Source organism: Solanum stenotomum, chromosome 10 (assembly GCF_019186545.1).
Source record: "Solanum stenotomum isolate F172 chromosome 10, ASM1918654v1, whole genome shotgun sequence".
Lineage (NCBI taxonomy): Eukaryota > Viridiplantae > Streptophyta > Magnoliopsida > Solanales > Solanaceae > Solanum > Solanum stenotomum.
Window position 1 is genome coordinate 8,543,400 of NC_064291.1, and position 24,643 is coordinate 8,568,042.

At 38.0% G+C, this 24,643-nt stretch overlaps 1 protein-coding gene across 1 annotated transcript; it reads right to left on the minus strand.

Moving 5' to 3' along the window:
• Positions 1–16,881: 16,881 nt before the first annotated feature.
• Positions 16,882–24,060, minus strand: LOC125878194 (apyrase 2-like). Its single transcript, XM_049559391.1, has 9 exons — positions 23,320–24,060; positions 22,740–22,868; positions 22,597–22,653; positions 22,374–22,466; positions 18,753–18,958; positions 18,457–18,548; positions 17,713–17,930; positions 17,386–17,575; positions 16,882–17,296 (listed from the first exon to the last, which is right to left on the minus strand). The coding sequence occupies exons 1-9, from the start codon at positions 23,659–23,661 to the stop codon at positions 17,181–17,183; spliced, it is 1,443 nt and encodes a 480-aa protein (XP_049415348.1). The 5' UTR covers positions 23,662–24,060; the 3' UTR covers positions 16,882–17,180.
• Between the last annotated feature and the right edge of the window lie 583 nt (positions 24,061–24,643).

Genomic DNA, 24,643 nt, shown 5'->3' on the forward strand with positions numbered 1-24,643 from the left:
TTGAGCTTAATGATGAGTGATCTAAGCTGAGTCTTGCCGCGACGTTAAATCAAGCGCTACACGGGAGACAACCCGTGAATGATATGTAATAGGTAGTAGTTTTGCTTAATTTTGAAATTTTAGCAAATTTCTAGGTGTAGAGTTTTATTTTCTTAGTTTGTTTTTTAGATAGGACTTGAGAAATTATAAATAAAAATACAAAAAAATGAGTCNAATCAATTGCATGAACTTGAGGAGTTTAGGCTCCACGCATATGAGAATGCCAAGCTCTACAAAGAAAAGACGAAAATGTGGCATGACAAACACATAGTTACTCGTACTTTCACTCCGGGAGAAAAGGTAATACTCTTTAAATCTAGATTGAGGTTATTCCCCGAAAAACTAAGTTCTAAATGGAGTGGTCCTTTCGCAGTAGTAAGAATGACACAACATGAGGCTATTGAACTTAAATGTGAGACTGGCCCTACGTTCTTGGTAAATGGGAAAAGGGTGAAACACTACTTTGGTGTGGATTCGAATCGTGATCGGGAGGCTCTTGAGCTTAATGATGAGTGATCCAAGTTGAGTCTTGCCGCGACGTTAAATCAAGCGCTACACGGGAGGCAACCCGTGAATGATATGTAATAGGTAGTAGTTTTGCTTAATTTTGAAATTTTAGCTTAGTTTCAAATTTCTAGGCGTAGAGTTTTTATTTTCTAAGTTTGTTTTTTAGATAGGACTTTAGAAATTATAAATAAAAATACAAAAAAATGAGTTGTGCCACGACCAAGCTAAGGCGCTGGGTGGGAGGAAACCTACTATTATTATGTCATATTGTTTGGTTGATGCGCAGGTCATAAGAGGAGAAACCACCCGAAAATAAAAGAAATATGTTGAAAAATGCAGTTTGGGCGCAATTTGGTTACGCCACGCCAAGACTAACTTACTGGGGCCTCTTTTTGGCGCACTGGCAGCGCAACGCACCACTATCGCGCAAGGCTCCCAGAGAACGCTGATGGCAGGTGCAGCATGGGCGCGCCGCGCCACATATTTGGGCACAGACAGGGCGCCTCGCGCCAGAAGGAGTTTTACTTGGGGAGGTTTTTGGCGTACTGGCAGCGCCCGCACCCCTATCGCACCGAGCAAAATTTTTGGGAAATCGTGGGACCCACTTAAATTCAAACCTTTAACTCCTCCACCTACCCAAATAAATACACCCCACTTTCCCAAATTCTTTCTCTCTATAAATCGTCCCTCTCCTTCAAATTCTCTCTAAACCCATAATTTTTCTTCTTCTTCTCCACTTTTTTTCTTCCCCAAAATCCAAAAATCCTCCATTAATCCTTACTAAAACCTTCTTCCCTTCCCTTTTCCTCAACTCTCACCCCCTAAAATCCACTCTAATCCACCAAACTTCCAAAACTCACCAACCCTACGCACCCCACTGCCCACCCGACCCCCTTCCTGTTTCCACAATTTTTTTTCTTTTTTTCTTTTCTTAGTTTCTCCCATTGTTGGGTGTAAAGATGGCTAATAAGGGTAAGAATGTTTCTAGTGGTTTGGGTACTATAAGTAGTAGGAAATTAGCGGCTACCGAAAGTTCTAATCGGGAAACCACTAATTTGCCGCCTCAAAAATTTGGTGAGCAAACTGTAATGCACTATGAAAAGAATTGGTACGAATGTCAACAAGAATCCAAGTACCTAGGTGATGACTATGTAGATGAGGGGTGATTGGGACAGGAATTTCCCTACATTCTCGCCCAAATCCATGTTTTGGGACTCCAATATGTCTTCATCGATCAAGGTTAGTGCAATTTAAGCTTAGTCCGTAAATTTTATGTGAATTGGAATACACATTGTGTTGAGTTGAACCGAGGGTTCATTAAGGAAAGTTAGGTAAGATTTACTGTGGAAGTACTGAATGATTTTTTGGGTACACCAAATTGTGACAATGCTGAATTTATGGCAATGATTGAAAGACCTCCTTATTGTGACATTAAGCATACTTTGTGTGGGGTAAATTCTGTTGCGCGGTGGGATAAGGTTAGAGACACGGGACGTCATTTGACTCTTCACTATGGCCACTTCAATTTGGAGGCTCGCATTTGGTTGAAAATTGTGTGTAGCACCTTATTACCGTGTAAGCATACGACTGATGTCACTAAGAAGAGAGTGGTGCTAGTCTACCGTTTGATGAAGGGTTTGCCGGTAAATGTTGGGGCTATTTTGAAGCAAAACATGCTTAAGCTTAGGACAAATAAGAGATGGCGTTTCTGTTATGGGAGCATCATTACTAGGTAGTTCCGAGATTTACAAATTGAGAAGGAAGTTCATGATCTGTACGCCCCACCCCCCACCCCCCACCCCCTCCCCCTCCCCCTCCCCCGTGCCCTCCATTTAGAGTGCCGCTTGGTTGATGTCACAAGAACTAAAGTGCACGATCTATCGCAAGGTCCCGTGTTGATTGTTATTGATAGGTAAGCTCGTGATGATAGTTGGATGGGGCATATGTTTGGAATAACTGATTTACAACTACAGGTAGGTGGTCGTCCGGTGTCTGAGAATGAAATGGCGACACTAGCGGAGCATTACTCTCTGACGGATATCGCGATGTACTTATGTCGGATGGGCCCGGCTTTCCAAGAACCCATTGATGATGATGATGATGATGCCACTGTTGATGAGGTGGATGAGTCAAATGAGGATGCATCAGATGATATTGGCCCTGGAGATGGTGATATTGATGCGGGCCGTTGATTGGCAGCACGTGGCCTAGAGGCCGAAAGGGAGTTCTCTTTTACCTTTTCACTTTGTTTTACTTTGCACACTGAGGACAATGTTTTGTTTAAGTGTGGGGTGGAAATTGAACTTCATTGTACATAGTTTATTGCTTTATCGAGTCTAATTAATTAAGTTAGTTTTTAGTTTATGCTTAAATTTTTTTTGGGTTCCTCAGCGTTTGTTTTCGGTACTTTTACTGAGGATAGTCCTTTTGAACCGACTAAGACTAGTTTTATTACTTTATTGAGTCTTAGAGTCATCGTAGGAGTGACAATTCCCGATGATGGATGGATGACGACCATCTCAAGGGAAAATTAGTCACATAAAGGAGTAGGATTAAGAAACAAACCTTGGTCTTTTGATACTATGTCCGAAAAAGTTAGCCAAACGTCATGGGTAGTCATAATTGGAAAGATGCAAAAGATTGATAACCTTGAAACAAGCATGTGTTCTTAGTTTTGACTCAAAAGAAAAATAAATGGGCTTAAGTGTAGTAGTACTGTAATGCAAGTTGTATGAGCATGCTATTTGATAAATCCTTATGTGTGTTATGATGCCATGTGTGGTGAGTTGTTGTTAGTTCTTGCTTCAATTGATATCTAGAACTTGCCTTGTGTGTGTTGAATAAGTAGCTTGTATGACTTAGGGAATGTGATTGAGGTGTTTCTTTGAAAAAAGCCAATTCTTGACTCCAATTGTATGCCTACCATTGAAATTACCCCTAGTGAAACCCCATTGAGCCTTTAGCCTTGTTTGTTGATAAGCCACACGATAAGCCGCAACCTGTTTGCTTGATACCAAAGTCTTTTGATCCCTATGAAATCCTTAATGCACTATGCTAAGAAGAAGGGTTGAAAATGTTGGTTGTTATGAGAAAGGGTGAAATGCTAAATTGTGTGGAAAACAAAAGAATAAGTGAAACTCTGTTTTGGCCCTGGTCCTTAGTGACATTGTGCACCTCAACTAAATTGAGGGTGGCTATTTTAGAAATATGCTCTAAACATTGGCCCTGGTCCTACCAAGGATATTGTGTACCTCACTCGGACCTTAAAATCGAGTGAGGGTGGCTAGTGCAAAGGCATGTATTTAGAAAAACGAAAGAGAAAAGAAAAAAATGAATAATGGGCAAAGATGGAGCAACAAAAGGGAAAAGATTCATGAAGTGTGTACTAACAAGAAAGAAAAGCTAAGGAGGAAGTTGTTGGCAAAACAATGACATGTGCATTAGGGAGGTGTAGTCACTAAAATGATTCCTAAATATTCCCTCCCTTACCCTAAGCCGACATTACAACCAAATGAAAGTAGTCTTGATTCCTTGAGAAATACAAAGTGAAAGTGAAAATACACTATGGACAAGCTTATGGCATGTTGAGAGAAGTAAGAACTTCATTCGTGAGTAGTGAGTTGATTGTTTGAAAAATAGGCTTTGTTCATATTATGATTGATTGAGTGAAAGGCTATACTAAACACAAATAAGTGAGGGCATTCATGGCATGTGTTTGGATTATCTAATTGGTATGTTTGTATGAGTTTGCATTAGCCCGGAAAAATAGTAAAAAAGTCATTCTTTGAGCATATGTGTTGTAACTTGGTGTAAAAGTTTTGAAATGTTGCATCCATTTTGAACTACAAAATCATGATTAAAAATGTTTGGTTGATTTTAAGGTGGGTTGATAAGTCCAAAGGATATGTAAAAAAGTGTGATTTAATAAGATAAAGTTTGTTCGAGGACTAACAAATGTTTAAGTGTGGGGTGGTGATTTTGGGCATAATTATATGCCCAATTAATACAAATTACCCATCTTTTAACGTGAGTTTAAGGACATTCACTAATCTAACGAACATGTTTTACTTAGAATTGCGATGATTGCATACTAATATACATGATTAGTGATTTTGCAGGATTCCTAAGGGAAGTGATTGATGCAAGGAAGGAAAAGGAGTTGAAGACGACAAGTGACGCCAAGAGCTAAAGCTAGTGCGGTTCCCCAGCATCATTGGCGCAGCAAGGGCGCGACACGCCAAGGCCCAGTTACTGGGGCTGCAATTTGGCGCACTGCCAGCGCGGCGCGCCAGCCTGCCAGGCGCAATTTGGGAGCGATGCCCCACCCTTGTTCCGACTTTACCAGCAAAAACATTATTAAAAAGGATTCCTAATTGTAGTAGATTTCGACTCTATTGTCCCCAACTATTATAAATAGACCCTTAGGGCTCCATTGTTAGGGTTTAACTTTTTATTGGTGTGTAAGAGTAAGTATCATCGATTGTAATAGGTTTTGATCTTCTAACTCTTTTATATTCTGGAAATCACATGAACAATTGTATTTTGTTGTTTTCTAATAGCATGAGTGGCTAAACGCCCTGGTTCTGGGGCTGTAGCTACAAATCGAATGTTGAATATTTAAGGTTTATGAATTAATTCTTGGTTGTCATTATAAGTTACTTCTATTTTCTTGTTTTAGTATTTTATGCTTGCGCACCATAAGATAAACCTATTATCTAATCTTAAAATCGAGAGAGGTGGGATTAGATAGACCAACAAATATAGAGAGCTTGATCGACCCATTAAGTTGAAGTGATTTGTATTCAGGAGTGACGCCTGGACGAACAACTCGCTTGGTTATGAAATAGGATGAAATATAAATGCTTGCCAGTTAGTCTATTTATCCCTACTCAACGATGTAGTTAGACAACTAACTGGAGTAGGCGACTAGAGGTGTGTAACCCAACTCATACAATTAACCCTGCAAATCAGTAACTTGACAACAAAAATTAGTTCTAAGCCGATAATATGATACATGAGATTTATTACATGTTGAAGCCCTGGAATTGTCTTTTACTTGCTTGAAACATCATCTTAAAGTCATTCACAATCTGTTACTATTAGTTATTGCATAATTCGTAGTAGTAGTAAACAACTATCACCAACTCTTGAAAGGTTACTTTTATTTTATTTGTGGAATTGAGTGTTAGATATAAATCGATTATAAGTCCCTTGGGAACGATAACTCGTTTCTTTAAAGAATCCATATTACTTGCGCGACCATGTACACTTGCGTGTATATTAGGGAGCAACAAGTCCCTTTTGAGATGGCTGGCCCAACATCTGGCTACTGATGGAGAGCACACTAAGTGGGTCCAGACCCCGAGTTTGGGTATTAAAAAGGCGACCCTGACCTTTGCCACTAAATATTTCTAGTTGCTGGTGCGTAATCGTGTGTCCCCTACTCAGGTAGATAATGTGCTCACATGGGATCGTGCGGTGATGGTTGCAGCTATGTTGCCGGGTTGGAGATAGATTTCAGTCGCATCCTGATTTCGGTGATCCATGAGAGGGTCTTCAAGGCCACCACCACTTTGCCTTTTCCCTGCCTCATCTTCCAGTTTTGCACGGACTCTGGTGTACAAGTTTGGCATTGTGACCGGTTGCTTCAGGCAACCAAGACTCCTGATATAGGCCTTATTCGGGATGAGGCCAATGTAGCTGCACATCGCAGGGAGCCACAGGTCGAGGTACCACATTGGGTGATGATCCTGTAACAGATGCAGGCTGATGACACTTCCCCTCCAGCCATTATAGCAGAGGCTTAGGTTCCTCCATCTTTAGCCGCCACTCACGCCCCTAGCTCGTCCAGAGCCACCCATTATTCTGGTTCCACCGCCATCCCTCTAGCTCGAGAACAGAGGCTCGAGGCACAAATAGCTTCCCTGCTTCAACATGTGAGGCCATGGATGCAGCGTGCTATAACGGAGTCCGAGGCTAGGGTTGAGCAACGAATGGAGAATATAATGGACCAGAAGGTTCAGGTCATTCATCAGCGCCTGGATTCCTTTGAGTTGAGAGTCATAGAGAGGTCGACCTTGACTATTGATATGACCACCCTCCAAATGAGATAGAGAGCCTCCGTGTTGATGTCACTGCATTTCTCGCTCCACCAGAGACTGAGCTAGAGTCTGCCCCTATGGCACCGGTTGATGATATGGTGTTGAGTGCCCTATTTAGAGATGGTGTGCCACCGCCATATTCTTCCCGTATTTCTGGGAAGCGCCCCCGCTCTAGTCGTATTTCTGATGACACTGAGGCTGAGAGAGCGAGGAAGAGAGAGTACCAGCAGATTGAGGTGGCTCGGAGGGCATCCATAGTTGACGAAGAGATGAGACAATAAAGGGACATGGAGATAGGTATGGGCCCATCTAGCGATATGAGCACTACTGATGGTGCCTCGAGAGTTTATGATAGCACTATTGAGGGTGCTGAGATGGTAGATGGGAGCGCTACTGATGGCATTCCAAGTGTTGATCTAATGGGTTCTAGGAAACTAGACCCACCCGCTTCTTGAGGGGTCTTCGGCGCATATGCTCCACAGGATTGCTTCACCCGATCCTTTGGTTTTTATTTTTTTGTGCATTGGGGGCAATTTCACTTTGTTTTGTTGGGGTGGGGTAAATGGATTGTGAGTGATAGGGTGAAGTCTGAGTAACCCAACTCATAGTCCTCTCTTGGGGTTTTCTTGCATGTGTTCTTTTTCGGCATGTTTAGGGATGTATGTGTAGGAGTAAGTAGAAACATGAAAGCATGATGGCATAAAAGGCATAAAAAAATTATCCCTGTCCAAAAATGTTAAAATGTGCTAAATCAATAGTCTTGATGAGTTGAATGTGTTGAATCTCAATGTGACATGATAAGGAACTGATGTGACCTCATGACTTAAGCTAAAACTTGAACTGGGTAATCTGATAATCTGATAATGCAACAAGGTGCCAAGAGTGTGTGAGAAAAGTTGAATGTTTAGACAGTTTGTGCCAATCTAGAACTTTCCCAGTTGGTCCTACAAAGATGATCCAGGCTAGAAGTTGGGAGTGATCATAGTGTCACATCCTGCCACATCACAGTGAAATTTTGTGTACGAGTAGGGGCGGAAGGGTCTAGAGTTGTGGAGAGGTTTCCGGAAGACTCTAGAACCCTTTAGATTATTCAAGAAGGCTAGAGAATTCCTTAGAATTCTCTAGAATAATTTAGATAGTTTCCAAGAAAGCCTTGGAATTCTCTAGAGTGTGTAGAGAATTCTAGAGAGGGGCTTTTGTGTAAATGTCTTAGGGACTTGTAAGTAATTTTAATTTACACTTTAGTCCTTAGGAGTTAGTATAAATTGGGGGTGCCATTCATTTGCAAGGCATCGAACCATCCAAGCAAGCAACCAAGCAACTTGTAAAGCATTCTCCAAGCAACATAAGCCTTCTTCCAAAATTCTCTAAGTCTTCCTTTTCATTCTCTTAGCGATCTTAGTCGTAAAGGCTTACTTGAGCTTATAAGATCGTGAAAGATTCGTGAAAGATTCGTGAGTAAGTTGTCAAGTGCCGCACGGAGCTTTAGTAAGACTCTAAGTCCGTGACAATAGGCCCTTGTTCAAATTAGTCCACTTAAGCCTAAAATGATCTATACAAATGAAATCAATGTTCCCTTTGATCCTAATGTTTGAGCCTTAAATAGACCATTTCTTTTGATTCACCTAACTTACCTTCCCAAAAATAATTGTCTTGGCCCAGGTCCCTCCTTGGACTTGTGCACCTTGACTTAGGCCAAAAACCTAAGTTGAGGGTGGCTAATTCAAAAGTTACCTTGATTTTGGCCTTGGTCCGACATCAGATATTGTGCACCTCAACTAATGCAAAATCCATAAGTTGAGGGTGGCTATGAAAGAGGAAATCGAAAGAAAAAAGGGTATGAAAAGAGTTTTGTGTTGAAAAGAGAAAAAGAAAAGATAAAAAAGGATGTGACTTTGTGCAAAAGAAGCAAAAAGATGATAAATAAAAGTGATGAAAGAAATAAAGAAAAAAAAGGTGAAACAAAAAGAAGAAAGTGAAAAATAAGAGACAAAAAGTCAAAAGTCACATCCATGTTGAAAATAGTCAAGGGAAAGAAAGTAAAATGAAAGGATGTCAAAAATAGGTTGAGAAAATAGGTAAAAAGCCAATGTAATGTCAAGGAGGGCAGGAAGTCATTGAAAAATATCCAAATGTACCACACCTGACCCTGAGCCTACGTTACAAGCTAAGAAAGTCCTATAGTGATCCTAGCAACTAGTTTGGGGTGTCTAAGCAGTGAAAATAAGGGCAAGCCTATGGTATTGAGCACTAACTGCACTTGAAGTCACTTCTGAGCATGAGTGTTGAATGATTCTTAAAACTCAAAAGTCATGTCTTCTTGTGAAAAGGATTTCGTTTGAAGTGAGGGCAGTTACATTGTCGGAAAGTTGGTATCTTGGTGATTCTGAAAAGTGTATGTTGTGGTATCTATTGGTCGATCTTTGTCATATCTTGATCCACATGAGTTAGCTTGTTGAGTCTAATAAAAATGATTTGCACTAAGAAGATGGAATGGGTTGAAATAGCCATGTGATTGCTGAGTTTGTATATCTGCTTCTACACAAGTGTCGTGTAGAGTGTTAGTGTGTCGCTTAAGGACAAACAACATATTTAAGTTGAGGTTATTGATATACCATGAGTTTACAGTATTTTTGATACATTTTACTTAATAGTTGTGTGTGTCTAGGGCCATTTTGTATTGAAAATAATGTTTTTGTGTCATGTTTGCAGAAAATAGGCTTGGACGCGATTTAGTAAGATGACAGCTGGAAAATCTGCAGAAGTAGCCACCCACGAAGGGACCTAAGGACTGTAGGTCCTATGACGTTCTATTGATGGTGGGCATAGATGGGAGCATCAGGGAAGTTTGACCAAGTATGGAACCACGAAGCAACCTATGAACGGTAGGTCGACCTACGGGCCGTCTTGCATGTTCGTAGTAGGTGTTCAAAGAGTTGAAGTTTCAGTACCTGATGAAAATCCCAAGTGTGGAGCCACGGAAGAGGACCTACGGACGGTAGGTCAACCTACGATCCGTTCTGTACGTCCGTCAGTGATGAACTGGAGTTGAAAGTTCCAGCCTATGCAGAAAAGTTCTAAGTGTTGACCAACGGAGGGGACCGACGGACCGTAGGTTGACCCATGGTCCGTAGGTCGAGTCGTCGATCAAAGTCGCGTCCAGAATTCCTTTTTGTTTCCTTTTTGTTTAGTACATGTTTTTCTATAAATAGGGTATGTCAACCTCGTTTTTGGGGGTTAGACATTATTGTTTACTTTTAGTTCTTGATATTTTCTTGGGAATTAACTTGCAAACTTTGGCAATTTGATTTTCGGATTTTGGTTTATAAGATTTTTGCTTTGAAATTCAATTGGAGATTATGGGTTTCTTCTACTCTAAACATAAGTTCATGAATTCTTTTTACAAAAATATGAATTGCGTTCTTTCAAGCATGAGTAACTAAATCCACAACTAGGGTTGTGGGAACCATGAGCAATTAACAATGTATGAATAATAATTAAGTAATTCTTGAATAGTGTTGATGCATGTATTGGTAATTCTTTCGCTTAGAAGTATTTTTAATGGTGGCCAATGTTAGAACTCGCCTTGTTACTACTTGTCGGACCAAGAAGGTAGTTAATAAGAAAAGAATTATCAACAGAGATTTAGTGTGATACTATCTAATAGTCTAATGTCAATTGGTGCGAGGGTGAAAACTAAGTCATACATTGATGTGATGTCTAATCTAAGGTAAAGGTAAGTGTTAGTAAATTATATACACCTAGCCGGACCAAGGTGCGGAGTGAAATTCCCTATTTGGAGGACCAATCACTTAGGAATACATATCTTACCAACTTTGCATGTAAAACACTAGTAAAGGATTACGATTATTAGGAACATCGCGTTAAGAGCTTATGGGGAACACATACACCTTAGTTTCTCTCTCTCATTGATAACAACAAAGTTTGACTCTTGCTCACTTGTTACTTAAACAACAATCAGNCCCCCCCCCCCCCCCGCTCCCCTTATTTACTTGTCTCGGAAATAAGTTGAATAAATGAATATAATAGTGAGTTAAGTTTAAGTCTAAACCATATTCCTCGTGGGATCGACCGCAACCTACAAGTTGGGTTCTTTATTTGACAACGATCACTTATACTTCTTTAGGAATGTGTAATTTGAGCGTATCAGTGTTATAATCATTTTAGCGAATTTTGGCTAATAGAAGAGTATAAGAATGACTCTATTCATCTTTGTATTTTTATACAAAGGTTGAAATTTAAATTTGTTATAATATTTGTATATGTTGATGACTTGAATATCATTGGCACTCCTAAAAATCTTTCAAAATCTATTGAGTGTTTGAAGAAAGAATTTGAAATGAAAGATCTTTGTAAGATAAGATTTTGTTTTGGCCTACAGATTGAACAGTTGACAAATTGGATATCTATCCAACAATCAACATACACTAAAAAGGTGTTGAAACGATTTTACATGAATAAATCACACCTATTTAGTATCATATTGGTTGTGAGATGGCCTGATATAAATAAGGATTCATTCCAACCACAAGAAAAGGATAAAGAACTTCTTAGTGATGAAACTTCATATCTCAGTTCTATCGGGGCACTTATGTACCTTGTCAACAATATCCGATCAAATATTTAATTTACAGTAAATTTAGTGGCGAGATTTAGCTCACGTCCAACAAGAAGACATTGAAAAGGTGTTAAGCATACATTCAGATATCTTCAAGGAGCAATTGAGATGAAATTGGTGTATCCTAATGCATTCAAGTCAGAAATGATTGATTATGCAGATGCGGGATATTGATCTGACCCATATAAAGTCTAATCTTAACATACTATTTATTCACATATGGAGGGAATAACTATATCATGGCATTCGATGAAAACACACAATTATTACTACTTTTTCAAATCATGTGGAGATAATAGTCATTGATGAAGCTAGTCGAGAGTGTGTATGGTTGTGTAACGACCCGAGAGCACCCCCTAGCAGTTACATGCGTATTCGACCTCTCGGAGGTCTCATACAAGCCTTAGCATTCATTCATCGCATAGATCATAAAAGTCACTAAGAATTTAAAAACTTTCCTTACAAAGAAGACATTTCATTAAAAATAGCAAGCGAGAGACTTTCTAGACTTTATACATGATGTCTCAAAACCATCTAATACTTGAATACAACAATGGGACTAAGCCCATACAAGACTTAAACAAAATACTAGAAATACATCAAAAGGAACATGTAAGGTGTTGTCCTCGAATCTATGAGGACTCACCAAGTTTTCATCGTCAACACTTAGAAACCTATCAAGTAGCCATGACATGTCACCATCTCCCAATCCCTACACTTTAGTCAAAAAGGGAAAGAAAGGGGTTAGCACAATTAAGTACTAAGTATGGAGACCATGCAAAACATGCTTCAACAGACATTTACAAGGAACATATGCTTTCATATTATTTTTGATAAAACCTTCACTTCACAAGTATAAGAGATATAATACAAGTCAACATTCGCATATAAGACCATAGCCAACCATACACATACTCAACATATCCATATCCAACCCATGGTTAACTTTATAAGAACACATGCCATTGCTTTACCATAGGACCTCTACCTAATATAACCTTAAGACACGCTTGAGTGAGACAAGAAGTGACCGCCTATACAACCTCTTCAAGCACACTTAAGTGTTCCTCAAGATTACCTTAGATAAGGACATTTCCTTTACAACATAACACCAATAGACCAACATTTTTTAAGAAACCACTTAGGAGACCTTCAAGCACATAAGGGGACTTTCACATAATAGTCGTTAGACTTAGGGAACTCACTTTAGTATCTTCAAAGCCTACTCGTGCCATGTGTAGATAGCATCCCATACTACTACCTACACGTTGTAGAACCTATCCAATAACTATAGTGCACATCCCACATGATGGGAATAGGCATAACTGACATACACCATACTAGCTAGGCATGGAATCCGGAGTCTATCCTACTCCGTGGAGGTTGTTTTACTTGCCAAGGGTAGAACTAGTAAGCAACCCATGTAGGCACATGGTTTAGCGGATGTCCAAGGAAGTTCATTGTGCCTAATCTCATACTTAACTAGGCCACCTTCCTAACCACATCCACTCGGTGCTAGCCTTGTTTCCCATAGAATATTCAATCACGTATGTACTAGAGAGGGTTCTTTTTCTAGTTCAACCAACTCATAGTACCTCTTCCCAAGAAAGGCCCCATTTCTTAGTCATAACCAATCAAAGTTCTTAAGGATAGCTCATTTAACTTTCTTAGATAAGGATTCTCAAGCCGTTCCGGCTCCATCCATCTCTAAGTCTATCATTTCACTCAAGAAGGAAACATCGCCCTAAGACCCATCCTTCAAGGTTATACATTTACTTAGGAAAGCTAGACTTATGAAAGGGCACCATTTCTTAGTTCTGCCGATTCAAGTCTTGGCCTAGAGTTCCTCTTTTAGCATTTATAGAAAGGGCACTATTTCTTAGTTCTAGCCCATTTCACACATTCATGCATTCAAGACTTTAAGTAACAAGAAGAGACACTTTAGTTTACTAACCAAGTCACAACATTATCATTTGAGGATACTTCATAATCCAACATCATCACATATATACCTCATGAGAAATCATACTTTAGATCACAATGCTATCCACTTTACATGGGATCATCACAAGATCACATAAACTCATTCACATCATATCTTCACATATAGTTTCACATAAAACTTTACATATAGCTTCATATAGGACTTTACATATAGCCTCATTTATATATAATAACACAACAATACTTATATAATGCCCTTCATGGCCCCAATCATAATTCTAGAGCAACAAGCAACACTTCCACCAAAGGTGGATCCAACCTAAGAAACAATTATAACAATATTAATAGATCAAGCCATCTTACCACCTTTCAACCTTTCAAAGGCCATAAGCCACAATACTCAATTCCATGCTAATTATACAATATTCATCAAGTTAGGTCAACTTACCCTCTTTCCATAGCTATCTTCATCATCCTCATATTCTAACATTTAACAATACAATAACAATGATAACAACAACATTCAACTATACAAGTTAAGCTATACAATATCCAATAACCAACATAAAGGCTAAATCCCAACTTATGACCATTCAAGGCTACTCCCTCACATTATACAATTCAATAACAATTTCCAGCAATTCAACATAGCTAAGATCATATAAGAACAGCCCACATCAAACCACTCAATAATCCTTCATCAATTACTCAAAATCATTAAACCCACTTCAGGCCAAATTTAAAGAATTTGAGAAGACATGGGTNACCACTCAATAATCCTTCATCAATTACTCAAAATCATTAAACCCACTTTAGGCCAAATTTAAAGAATTTGAGAAGACATAGGTTCACAAAGATTTCTTTCTTAAAACCATAAATAATCATTAATAATAACATGAAACATCATTTAAAATTATTTAATGCAAGAACCCATGCTTAGAATTCAAAATAGGATTTTGTGTATTTGAAAAACCTTGAAAACCTTTTGATTGGGCTCCTTGAAAGAAAGAATAATCAAGGATAAAGGATCCCCATACCTTAATCATCAGGAACCAAATAAAAATGAAGAAGAAATCAGTAGCCACCATCAACCCTAGCTCCATCTTTCACCTTGAGCTTCCATGGGGTTTTTTAGAGTGTTTGAGAGAGGGAGGGTTTTGACTTTAGGAGAATGACTTTAAAAATAGACTTTAAATGTTTAAATATACTTAAAAAACACTTAAAACAATAACCTAAGGTACCCAAACTACCCCTCACTTAGTTGGACCTTTTTAAACAAGTCAAACTTGAGTTTTATTTTCGCAGATTTCGTTGGGGCACAGATTCGCGACGCGGAGGTGTTCTCACCAGTTTCTGAAAATTAAATTTCAAGACAGAAGAGTCTGCGACATGTCCGCGACGCGGACCAAACATTTGGCCCTTGGTGGAGCTAGTCCGCGACGTGGACATGCTCCCTCCAAGCACAACTTCAAGCTGCCTTGCTTGGCAAAGGTTGGGGTCCTCCTCGGGGACCCTTAGGGTGGACCCCCGGGGTGTCGTATTCGAACGTTTTGACCCTAAAAACATTTATTAAGACATTGTGGTCACCTCCACTGATTTTAGACTCAAAACAACACATAAAAACATGAACAACATACTAGAACACACCAACACGTAAAAGACTAGTTTCCGAATGTCTTGGTTGTCCCTTGACGTTTGACTTCCAAACTTTTTAAACTGACTAAAAAGGCTATTCTTCATTATTTTAACAAGTTATTAATGCATAAAATCCATGTGAGGCTGATCCTACTTCATTTTGAGGGGTGTTACAGGTTGAGATAAATGATTCAACACATGTTGCAATTATGTAATCTTTTTGTGCCAACAAAGATTCCAACAATATTATATGAAGATAATGATGCTTGCATAGCTCAATTAAAGGAAGAATAAATCAAAGGAGATCGAAAAAAACATATTTCACCTAAGTTCTTTTTCACACATGATATTAAACAAAATAGTGAAATATATGTTCAACAGATTCGTTTGAGTGATAAGTTTACAAATTTATTCATAAAGTCTTGCCAATGTCAACATTTGAGAGCTAAGATAAATGATTGGAATGCGTCAGCTTCGAGATATCAAATAAAATTTTATCAGGGAAAGTAAAATATGTGTTGTATTCTTTTTTTTCTTGAAGGTTTTGTTCCATTAGATTTTCCTGGTAAGATTTTTAATGAGGCGGCACTTAAGGCGTATCACAAGATATGTATACTCTTTTTCCTTCACTAGGTTTTTTCCTACTGAGGTTTTCCTTGTGAGAGTTTAACGAGACAATTATTTATAAACATATCCAAGGGGGAGTGTTATGAATTCATTTAATTGTGGATGTTTTATTCATTTAACTCTTTAACATACATGTATCTTTTAATGTATTACTTAAATATTGTACCAACATATTTGTTAAAGATTGTAAATTGTGCATCCTATAAAAGAGTATTAGAAGATACACTTGAAAAGAATAAAATAAGACTCTACATTCTATTGATTAGGATGGAAGATAATAAAATAAGACTCTCTAATAAGAACAAAGTTGATTAGGATGGAAAGATTTTGTCCGCCTCAGTATATACTATTGTATTTGTTTTACTGATTAACTGAAGACAAAATGATACTTATTCACCTTTGTGGAAGATATACTTGAAGAGAATAAAATAAGGCTCTCTGCATTCTACTCTCAATATCGTTTTGCTTCATTTCTTGTTTAAAAAGTGGATCACTGATTTATGGAGAAAGAACAAAATTGATTAGGATGGAAGACTTTGTCCGCCTCAATACTTATTAGTGTATTTATTTTATTGATTAATTGAAGACAAAATCATACTTCTTCACCCTTGTGGAAGATACACTTGAAGAAAATAAAATAACACTATATTCCACTCACAATATCTTTGTCTTCATTTCTTCTTTAGTATTCTTATATTTTCCTCTCATCTTATAAGAATTTGTACCTTTCTTTATTCTTCTTTCCATTTTTCTCCTTGATAATATTTTGTAGCACTATAATGCACTTTTACTCCCTTTTCATGATGTCTTTGATTTTCTTTGTTTATCTCTCTTTGGCTACTTGAAAGTAAGAGTTGTGACTTATATGTTTTTATTTTGAAAATCAAATGATTATATAAATATAAATTTGTACGAGCAGATTAATCAAATAATTTTCAAAATTATTAATTCTAGAAAGTGAATCATTGCTTTGTGAAGAAAGAACAAAGTTAAGTAGGGTGGAAGGGCTTTGTCCACCTCAAATCCTCAATACTATATTTGTTTTATCGATTAATGGTCTTGTCAAAAACTTATTTTGATCGTCTCCCTGGTATCCTCCCACTTTATTTTGATCTTAATTTATTTACTTTTCTCATATTTATTCATCTACTTTTGTTCACTGTGCTCGAACAATTAAGAAAATTATGCTGTTTTCTTTAATTTTGAGAACACACCAGCATGGATTCTAATACTGAGGAAGTTGATTTACTAGATTGCGTCTCTCTCTCTCTCTCTCTCTATATATATATATATATCATTGGATTTCCACTCATGGACAAAGAGAGCTTAAGAATGACATAAAAATCGAATCTNNTCTCTATATATATATATATATCATTGGATTTCCACTCATGGACAAAGAGAGCTTAAGAATGACATAAAAATCAAATCTTATCATTCATTTCGTCAAACATCAGTGTTTCCTATAATATAATCACAAACAGATTTTATCATTATTCTTAACCAGCCACCCCCTTGGAATAAAAGGGGAAACAATCGCGATTTGCTTGAACCAGGCATCCAACTATATGGCAAGGATGATCTTCTCGAGCGCGAAGAGCCTAGTTGCAGGTCAGAGACCGCTGATAGTTGATACCCACAAGCTAATACAAGGCAAAACCGGATGTGTAAATCTTGAATCTTTTAAGTTAATTCATTGATGACGCGACTTCAATGGCACTACCTAATGGCCATGCTGCTTCAACTAGGGAATTCTTGTATTTCACCTTTTTCACCAATGTCATTTCTTGACGAGCATCAAGTCCTGTCCAATAAAGTATTCAATGACTAAATGAAACATACTAAAACTGATCTGTAATTTGTGTATTTCCTGAAGGATGAATCTAGTCTTACCAAATCCATCTACAAGTAGTGTGTACTGGTAGACAAGATCCATGCACAAGTATGGCAAGTTATCTGGCTCCACACTAGGAAATGTAGCTTTGGCATCATCAAGTCTAGTATCACAAGCACGTCTAGCTGCACTCTCAAAATCAATTGGGCGAACTTTAGCAACAGCTACATTTGGATCAACAAAACCAACCTGTGCCCACAAGACGTTATATTAGTTGCAAAACCATAGAATAGTAGGGAATTTATCCTTTCTCGGAACAGCAGCAAAAGGTACAATTGTAAGCCCATCAAAGTTTGGTAAGCATCTAACTCAATGGTGACTCGTACCTCAACAGCTCTATCAAAGAAAAATGAGGCCACAAACATATTCTTCTGACCATCTCCACCTCCACCGTTCCACACTCCACCAAAGGTGCATTTCATGTGAGTGCATGTTGATTCATTAACTTTCAGAGCCTTCAGGGCTACCAACCTACAATTTGTCATGCTTGAACCCTCAGACATAGTCGATGCTGGGTAAACCTTTCCTCCATACTTGTAGGACCCTTGTAAAGAAAATATTGTCAAGACAAATTTACTTTTATAGGAATATATAGTTGATGAAATAATTCCAGTACCATAATTGAACCCTTTCCTCAAAGTTTCATTAAATTCGAATTCAGTTCTATTTAAGTAGAAAAATCTCTTCCTTTCTTTGTCCATACGTATTTCAAACATTTCAGATCTGGAGGGGTAAAATTTCACGTGATCTGCACATGATGACACGACTTCTGGCAAATTTTTGAACTGGATAGTCAAAAGGTTTGACAATAAAGACGAGTGACTTGCTTTACGAGTAACTAAACATTTAAGGACAACCTTGATTTTGGGGAAAACAGAAGTTGAAACTTCACAGAGAGGATTTCTTCTTACTGTTTTAGTGGATTGTTAAGAGAAAGGTTTCTTCTCTTACTTACTCATTGAGAGACAGAGAGAGATGGAGGGAGGTAAGTGATGCTTTGAAAAAGACCATCGCACCAAAAGAACCAACTATGGGACAGAAATAGCAGCATTGAGAAAAATAGTAAATACCATGATGCCCTGTCAAGATGCAAGGACTGCCAGATTCCTTAGTCACCTTCAGAATCTCAGCTCGAGCTGCAAGCAATCCATAGCGCAGATAACTGCAAACAAGATGGGTAAATCACATTAAATATGTGCAATAAAAGGGTGAGAAAACACAAGGAAACCCACATGTCCAGATATCAAGTGAAACTGCAAATAAGTCGGAACAGAAATTCAAGGTAAATTTAGCAAGTGATAACTGGGTACCCTGACATTTTCTGAGATCATATACATCTTTACATATGATGAGAATTGAGACGGACCTGTGAACATAGAGGTAATATTTTACCCCCTTGAGATACATCTCTTGCACATACGTATCCTCTCCAACTGATAGCTTTGGAGCCTTTTGAGCATCTGACTCTGAGATGGCATATGCCATTTGTACTGAGCCACCTCCAAGATCAACCACTCCAACAGTATCAGAAAATTTCCTACCCAAATTGCCTAGCAAATAATTAATGGTGACCTGCACAGACATTTGTAATACAAATTCAACAAACTGTATCAATTGGTTGACTCGTGTATCCTACAGTCAGTTTATGAACACAAGGTTAGATGGGTCATGTAATCCATGTGGTTGGATTAACGATCAAGAGAAGATAGCATAAATGTGATCAATTTTACCTACATATGCAAAGATCTTAAATATAAAAACAGTTTCACTAGTAAAGCAATCTCCTCGTTGTTTTATGAAGTAATAATGTTCATATTAACAGGGGTAAAAAGTGCCTGTATACCAAAACGTAGAGAACCTCACAGCAAAACATGATTTTCTACAAAAGCCACCCAATCCTCTATACCTAGGCTGCTTCTAGGCAAACCTCCTGGCTGTATCTGCATCCCTGCCTCCTTAGGAACTTCATGAATGCAAAAAAGAAATAAGAGCAAAGAGACTATTTCTCAAATAAGTAAAAATTTTCTCTATGCCCTCAAAAGCTCTTATGTTCCTCTCTCTTATACGGTCCACATGAGTGCCAATCGAGCAACAATCTCAGTCTCTGCTTCTTTTCTTCCGTCTTCTAAGAGCCCAACTAACCGTTGAGTCTTTCACAGTGCCAGGCACCACCCACTCAACTCCAAACCATCTCAGAATTCTCCCCCACAAAGAAGACGCTAACCGACAATGTAATCAGAGGTGGTTTACTTACGTCTTCTCCAGGTTATATATAAAATACCAACTGACACAAGTGATCTCCCTTTTTCATAAATTCTCCGCCGTCAAGATTACTTCCTTCACAGCTAACCAAGTGAAGAAACAAACTTTTTGAGGTACCTGGAGGTCATATTACACTCTGTGAAAAAGTGGTATTCCTCCCTAGAGAGGAATTTCTCATAAAGATTTGACTGAGAAAACACCACTTCCTCCTTTCCTCCATCATTTACAGTATCCATAAAAACTTATTGTTGGTGAAGTAATCGAGTCAGATTTTGAAATTCTCCAACCTCCCAGTCTTGAAGATTCCTCCCTAAACCTCAAATCCCAAATAACTTCTCCCCCTTGCATACTCCATAACCAATGGACTAACGTCTTCTTTTGACAAGAGATATTATACATTTTAGGAAATGTGATTCTCAAGATGTTTTCTCCAGGCCACCTATGACCCCAAAATAATGATCTAAATTTTATGATTTGGGGTATGGATCCAAATACGAACACAGGTACGAGGATTCGGCTATAAATAATTCAAATATCTAAAAAATAGAGTTATATGTCAAAATTATGAGTCATAATTTGGAAAACTAACAAGGTATTCTGAGGAGAAAATATTGATCAAGAGGAGAATCACAGAAGGAGATGTAAAGAAAAGGACTGACATAGAAATTTCTATATACGAGGTATTTCTTGTTCTTCAATTTCACCTTAACTTTTAGTTTGATTACAAAAGTCACTGTATTTGTCCCAAACTTCACCGTCAATATTAGTTGAAGTACCCAAAATCAATTGACCAGATGCGGTACAGATCCCATACCCACACCGACACTCACATTGTGTCCACACAGGAGCGGCACTGAAAATGAAGAGTCTGTGTAGCTTAGATTGTCCAAAGGCATGCCAATGTAAACTGTTGACATTTTCCCCACCCTGCATTGCAAAATGTTGGCTAGAGTCACACTTGTACAGTCTCTTTGGGAATAGACTTTTTTCCTCCCGTTCACAATCAAACCAGATGTTGATTCAAATACTAGTAGAATATCTTATTTGTTCTGCCCTAGCTTCACAAAAAATTATTGTGTCATCTACATTAAGTAAATGAAATGTTACATGTCCTCTCCTAACCTATTGCCCATCTTAAATCCTCTTAACCACCTGTTCTGGATTGTAATCCTCATCATACTTATTTTATGAGAACTTGTAATCCTCGCCATACTATTGTAGCCTTACTTGGCTAGAATGAACAAGAAAGGTGTCAAAGCATCACCCTGCCTGAGTCTCCTTTCTAATGAAAAAAAACAACGAAAAAGGCTCAAAAATGCCTTTGACCTTGGTTTTAAAATGTCCTTAACGTTTTCTTTAGGTTAAACAATGCCCTTTTAGTTAAGGGAAATCTGACATGTAATTCAACTAAACAAATGGCCAATTTTCATTGGTCCACACATTTTTTTATCAAATAAAAAAGCCCCACCCAACCCAACACCCAAACCCGTTTTCCAATAAATCTAACCCATCTTTCTTCATTCTTTCTTCCCATCAGATTCCCCTTCCCCATCTGTCTCCCCTTTAAATGGCATCTGATGTTTGTTTACTAGGCTGCTAACTACCCTTTTCAATCTTTCTGCCAATAATTTAGCCATGATCTTATACACCCACTTGTGAGACTTGTAGGTCTGAAGTCCCATAATTCAGATGCACCTACTTTCTTTGGGTTGAGAGCAACATCTGTAGCATTGAAGCTTCTCTCGAACACTTCATGATAGTGGAAACATTGCAAAGTATTCATGATGTCTTCTCTTAGCATATCCCAAAAAAGACTGTAAAGCTCATTGAGAAGCCACCTGGACAGTAAAATCTCCAATTTGCATATTCTACCTTTTGTTTCAAACACTATAGGATGGGAATACGGATAAACTTAAAGCTCTTCCCCTCATCCCTATCTTTAGGATGGGATAAGTTATCAAATGAACTTAAAAGCTCAACCCTTATCCCCACTCCATGGAAGTGATAGAATATCCTGAAATGAGTAGGATAATAATCTCATCTTTCAGATGGGATCAGTTGTTTTCCTGCAATCTGATCTAGTGTCACTAAACATGGCCTAAAGGCTTGAAGGAGACCAAAATACTTCTGTGGAAATTATAGGGATACGATGTGAATGCAACAAGAAAGCATTCGGGATGATAAGAGTCCTTGTTCTCTGGTTCGACAACTCCAACTAGAGTTGCTATTCATATGAAGCTTCTTCAAAGGCAGCTTCAAGATGTTAATTGGTAATACTGAAAAATTGGCATGACGGCCATTTTCTACTTTTGGTTGTTTTCTCCTTTAAGCTGAGCTAGAATTCACTTCTTCCATTCTAGTTACCCTACATCTTGGCATAAAGAGACAACAACTTTGAATTAACTAATCAACATCACACAAAGGGTAAACTACCAGAAAATGATCCTTGACAGGAGATCATAACCACTACTTCTCTCTGGTCTCTACAACAAAATAAAAACAACATACCCTGTGTAATCCCATAAGTGGGGTCTAGGGAGGGTAGGATGTATGTAGAACTTACCACTACCTTTGTGAGGTAGAGAGGTTGTTTTTGGTAGACCCTCGGCTCCAAAAAAAGTTCAAGAATCTCAAATTCAAATTAAGCAAGCACCTATAACTTCAAATGACATGGTAGTTCTAAGTACAAAGAAGAACAGAACAAGTTGAAATCCACATTACATACCCATTGATAAGCACCTTCCTGACTCCCATCAAGAACAGTAACCCAACTCCCCTTTGACTTGAGGCTGCTTTTGCTCTTCAGAAAGTCCCTCACCTTCAAATGAGATTTTAGTGATTCAGAAATTCAAAATAGAAAAGGAACAGTTAAAATTCTATTATAAGACATGCCCAAGCAGAAAGAAAGCCTGTTACGAAGGATGGTCTAAGAAAGGAATCAATTTTACCGCTTGAAGAATCTTGTCAGATGTATTACCTCCCAACTGCCTCAAACCTGCAGTTGCCTAGACATACTCCACATCAGTATTCAGTATATTGAGTAGGCTAAAGAATCTAATGTCAATCTAATTCTATAACTGTATCCACTCACCCCAACTCTGACTGGTGTGTTACTGCGCAAATCCATTGGAACTACATCCTCAGCTTTTTCCAGAAGTGATTGAAGAGATTTTGCAGCCGATGCAGGGTCACTAGCAAATGCACTCAGCCCTGGTTTTTTCTGTAGTGCCAAACCCAACTATAGATGAACAATTGGTGCCAAGAGAAAGCCTTTACACAATACAGGTGCTCATTTGCAACAAACTTACAGGGTACATTCTGTATAGAGAAAATTTTTCTATGATAAATGTTTTACCATGGGACATGCTAATTCACAATGTTGGATGTGTATAAGAGTAGGTGGCATATTGTAATGTTCAATGAAGAACAAGATTATAAGTATAATGCGTTGATGATACTATTGAGTAGTAAAGGTTAACAACAACAATTGAATGGCAGAAGTCTAAGTGACAAGAGTAATTTTTTCCTAAAAAGGGATTCCATCAACGAAAGTATGTTCTGCAAAAACAACTTTGACACACCAAATACACCCAAAAAGTATAACTTGCAATTACGGGCTCCATTTGAGCAGCATTTTGAAGAACAAAATCAACTCAAAATCCAAAAATTACCTGCAGGAAGAGCTCGAGGTCATCGCCAATGGGAACAAGATCCAAATGTTGATCAAAACAGAAAACATGAACCCTACTACCAGAACTACCGGCATCAAATATAACTGCATAATTTCTAGATCCAAACTTGGGTGAAAACTTCCTATTAACTGACCCCATTGAATCAGAGTAATTCGTGGGCATTACAAAAAGGACAAAACAAATAAGCAACATAGGAACCGAAATCACTAAAATCACTCCACGATATCTATGGATCTTATCAGAAAACGAGTCCCCGTGTTGTTGCCTGTTACGTTTCAACATTTTCTCATGCTCCATTTGAATTGGGTCTTCCTGTTGCATATGCTCTAATAGTTCTGCTGCTGATGGTGATCGGTATCGGATCTGACCGTTACCTGGCGGTTTCTTGGACTGGGTTTCTTGTATTGACTCCAGTTCGTTCTTCTTTCTTGTTGTACTAGAAAACTAGAAGCAAAATTTGAAAAAATTGTACAGCAGGAACGGCTGTAAAGCAAAATGCCGCTCCTGTAGAGATTATTGCTTTGAGAATATTGGGTTTTATGTACACTATAGGAATCTTGTATTGATGGGAAAGGGGCTGATCCGAGAGTGTAGGATAAGCAAAGTGGTGAAGTTCAGTGGGGAAGAAGAAGGACTTTCGGGTTTACGTCTGTTGAAATGGAGAACTGAACTGTTGAACCGGGCATGAGCAATTTGCCACTCTACTGACTAGTGAGTGACACATGTGGAGAGAAACTAAGACATTACGGTTGGAAACACACTTAATTTTTATTTATTTTTTAGTTTCATATTTAAATTATTGAAATCGTGAATTTTATATTTAAATAGTCACTTATTAGGTTGACAAACACACTTATCTCTCTTTTATTACACTTTATCGTAGATTCGTAGTGTGTAATACACTCTCTTTTTATTTAAAAGAAACGATCGCGTCACACTCCATATGGATAAAATATTTTGACAAAAATTGAATAAATTATTAATATTAGTTAAAGTTAAAGATCAAAATCGTTCTCCTTGTGTGTAATTCTTTTTCAATCTTAGTGTGTGTAATTCTTTTTCAATCGACTTAACATTTGTGATCAATAGTGGAAGAGTATTCTTTATTGTAATATCGTAATTGTTCTTGACTGTAGTGACATATATGTTTATAATATTTGTAGCAATTGTTTATAAAAAGATTAAAATTGTTCTTATTTCTTAATTAAAGGTTAAATAGGGGAAGTCAAATATCACACGGACTAAAATCATAATAAGGTCATAACACAGGGACAAAACAATTATTTTCCCTTTAAAAAAAAGA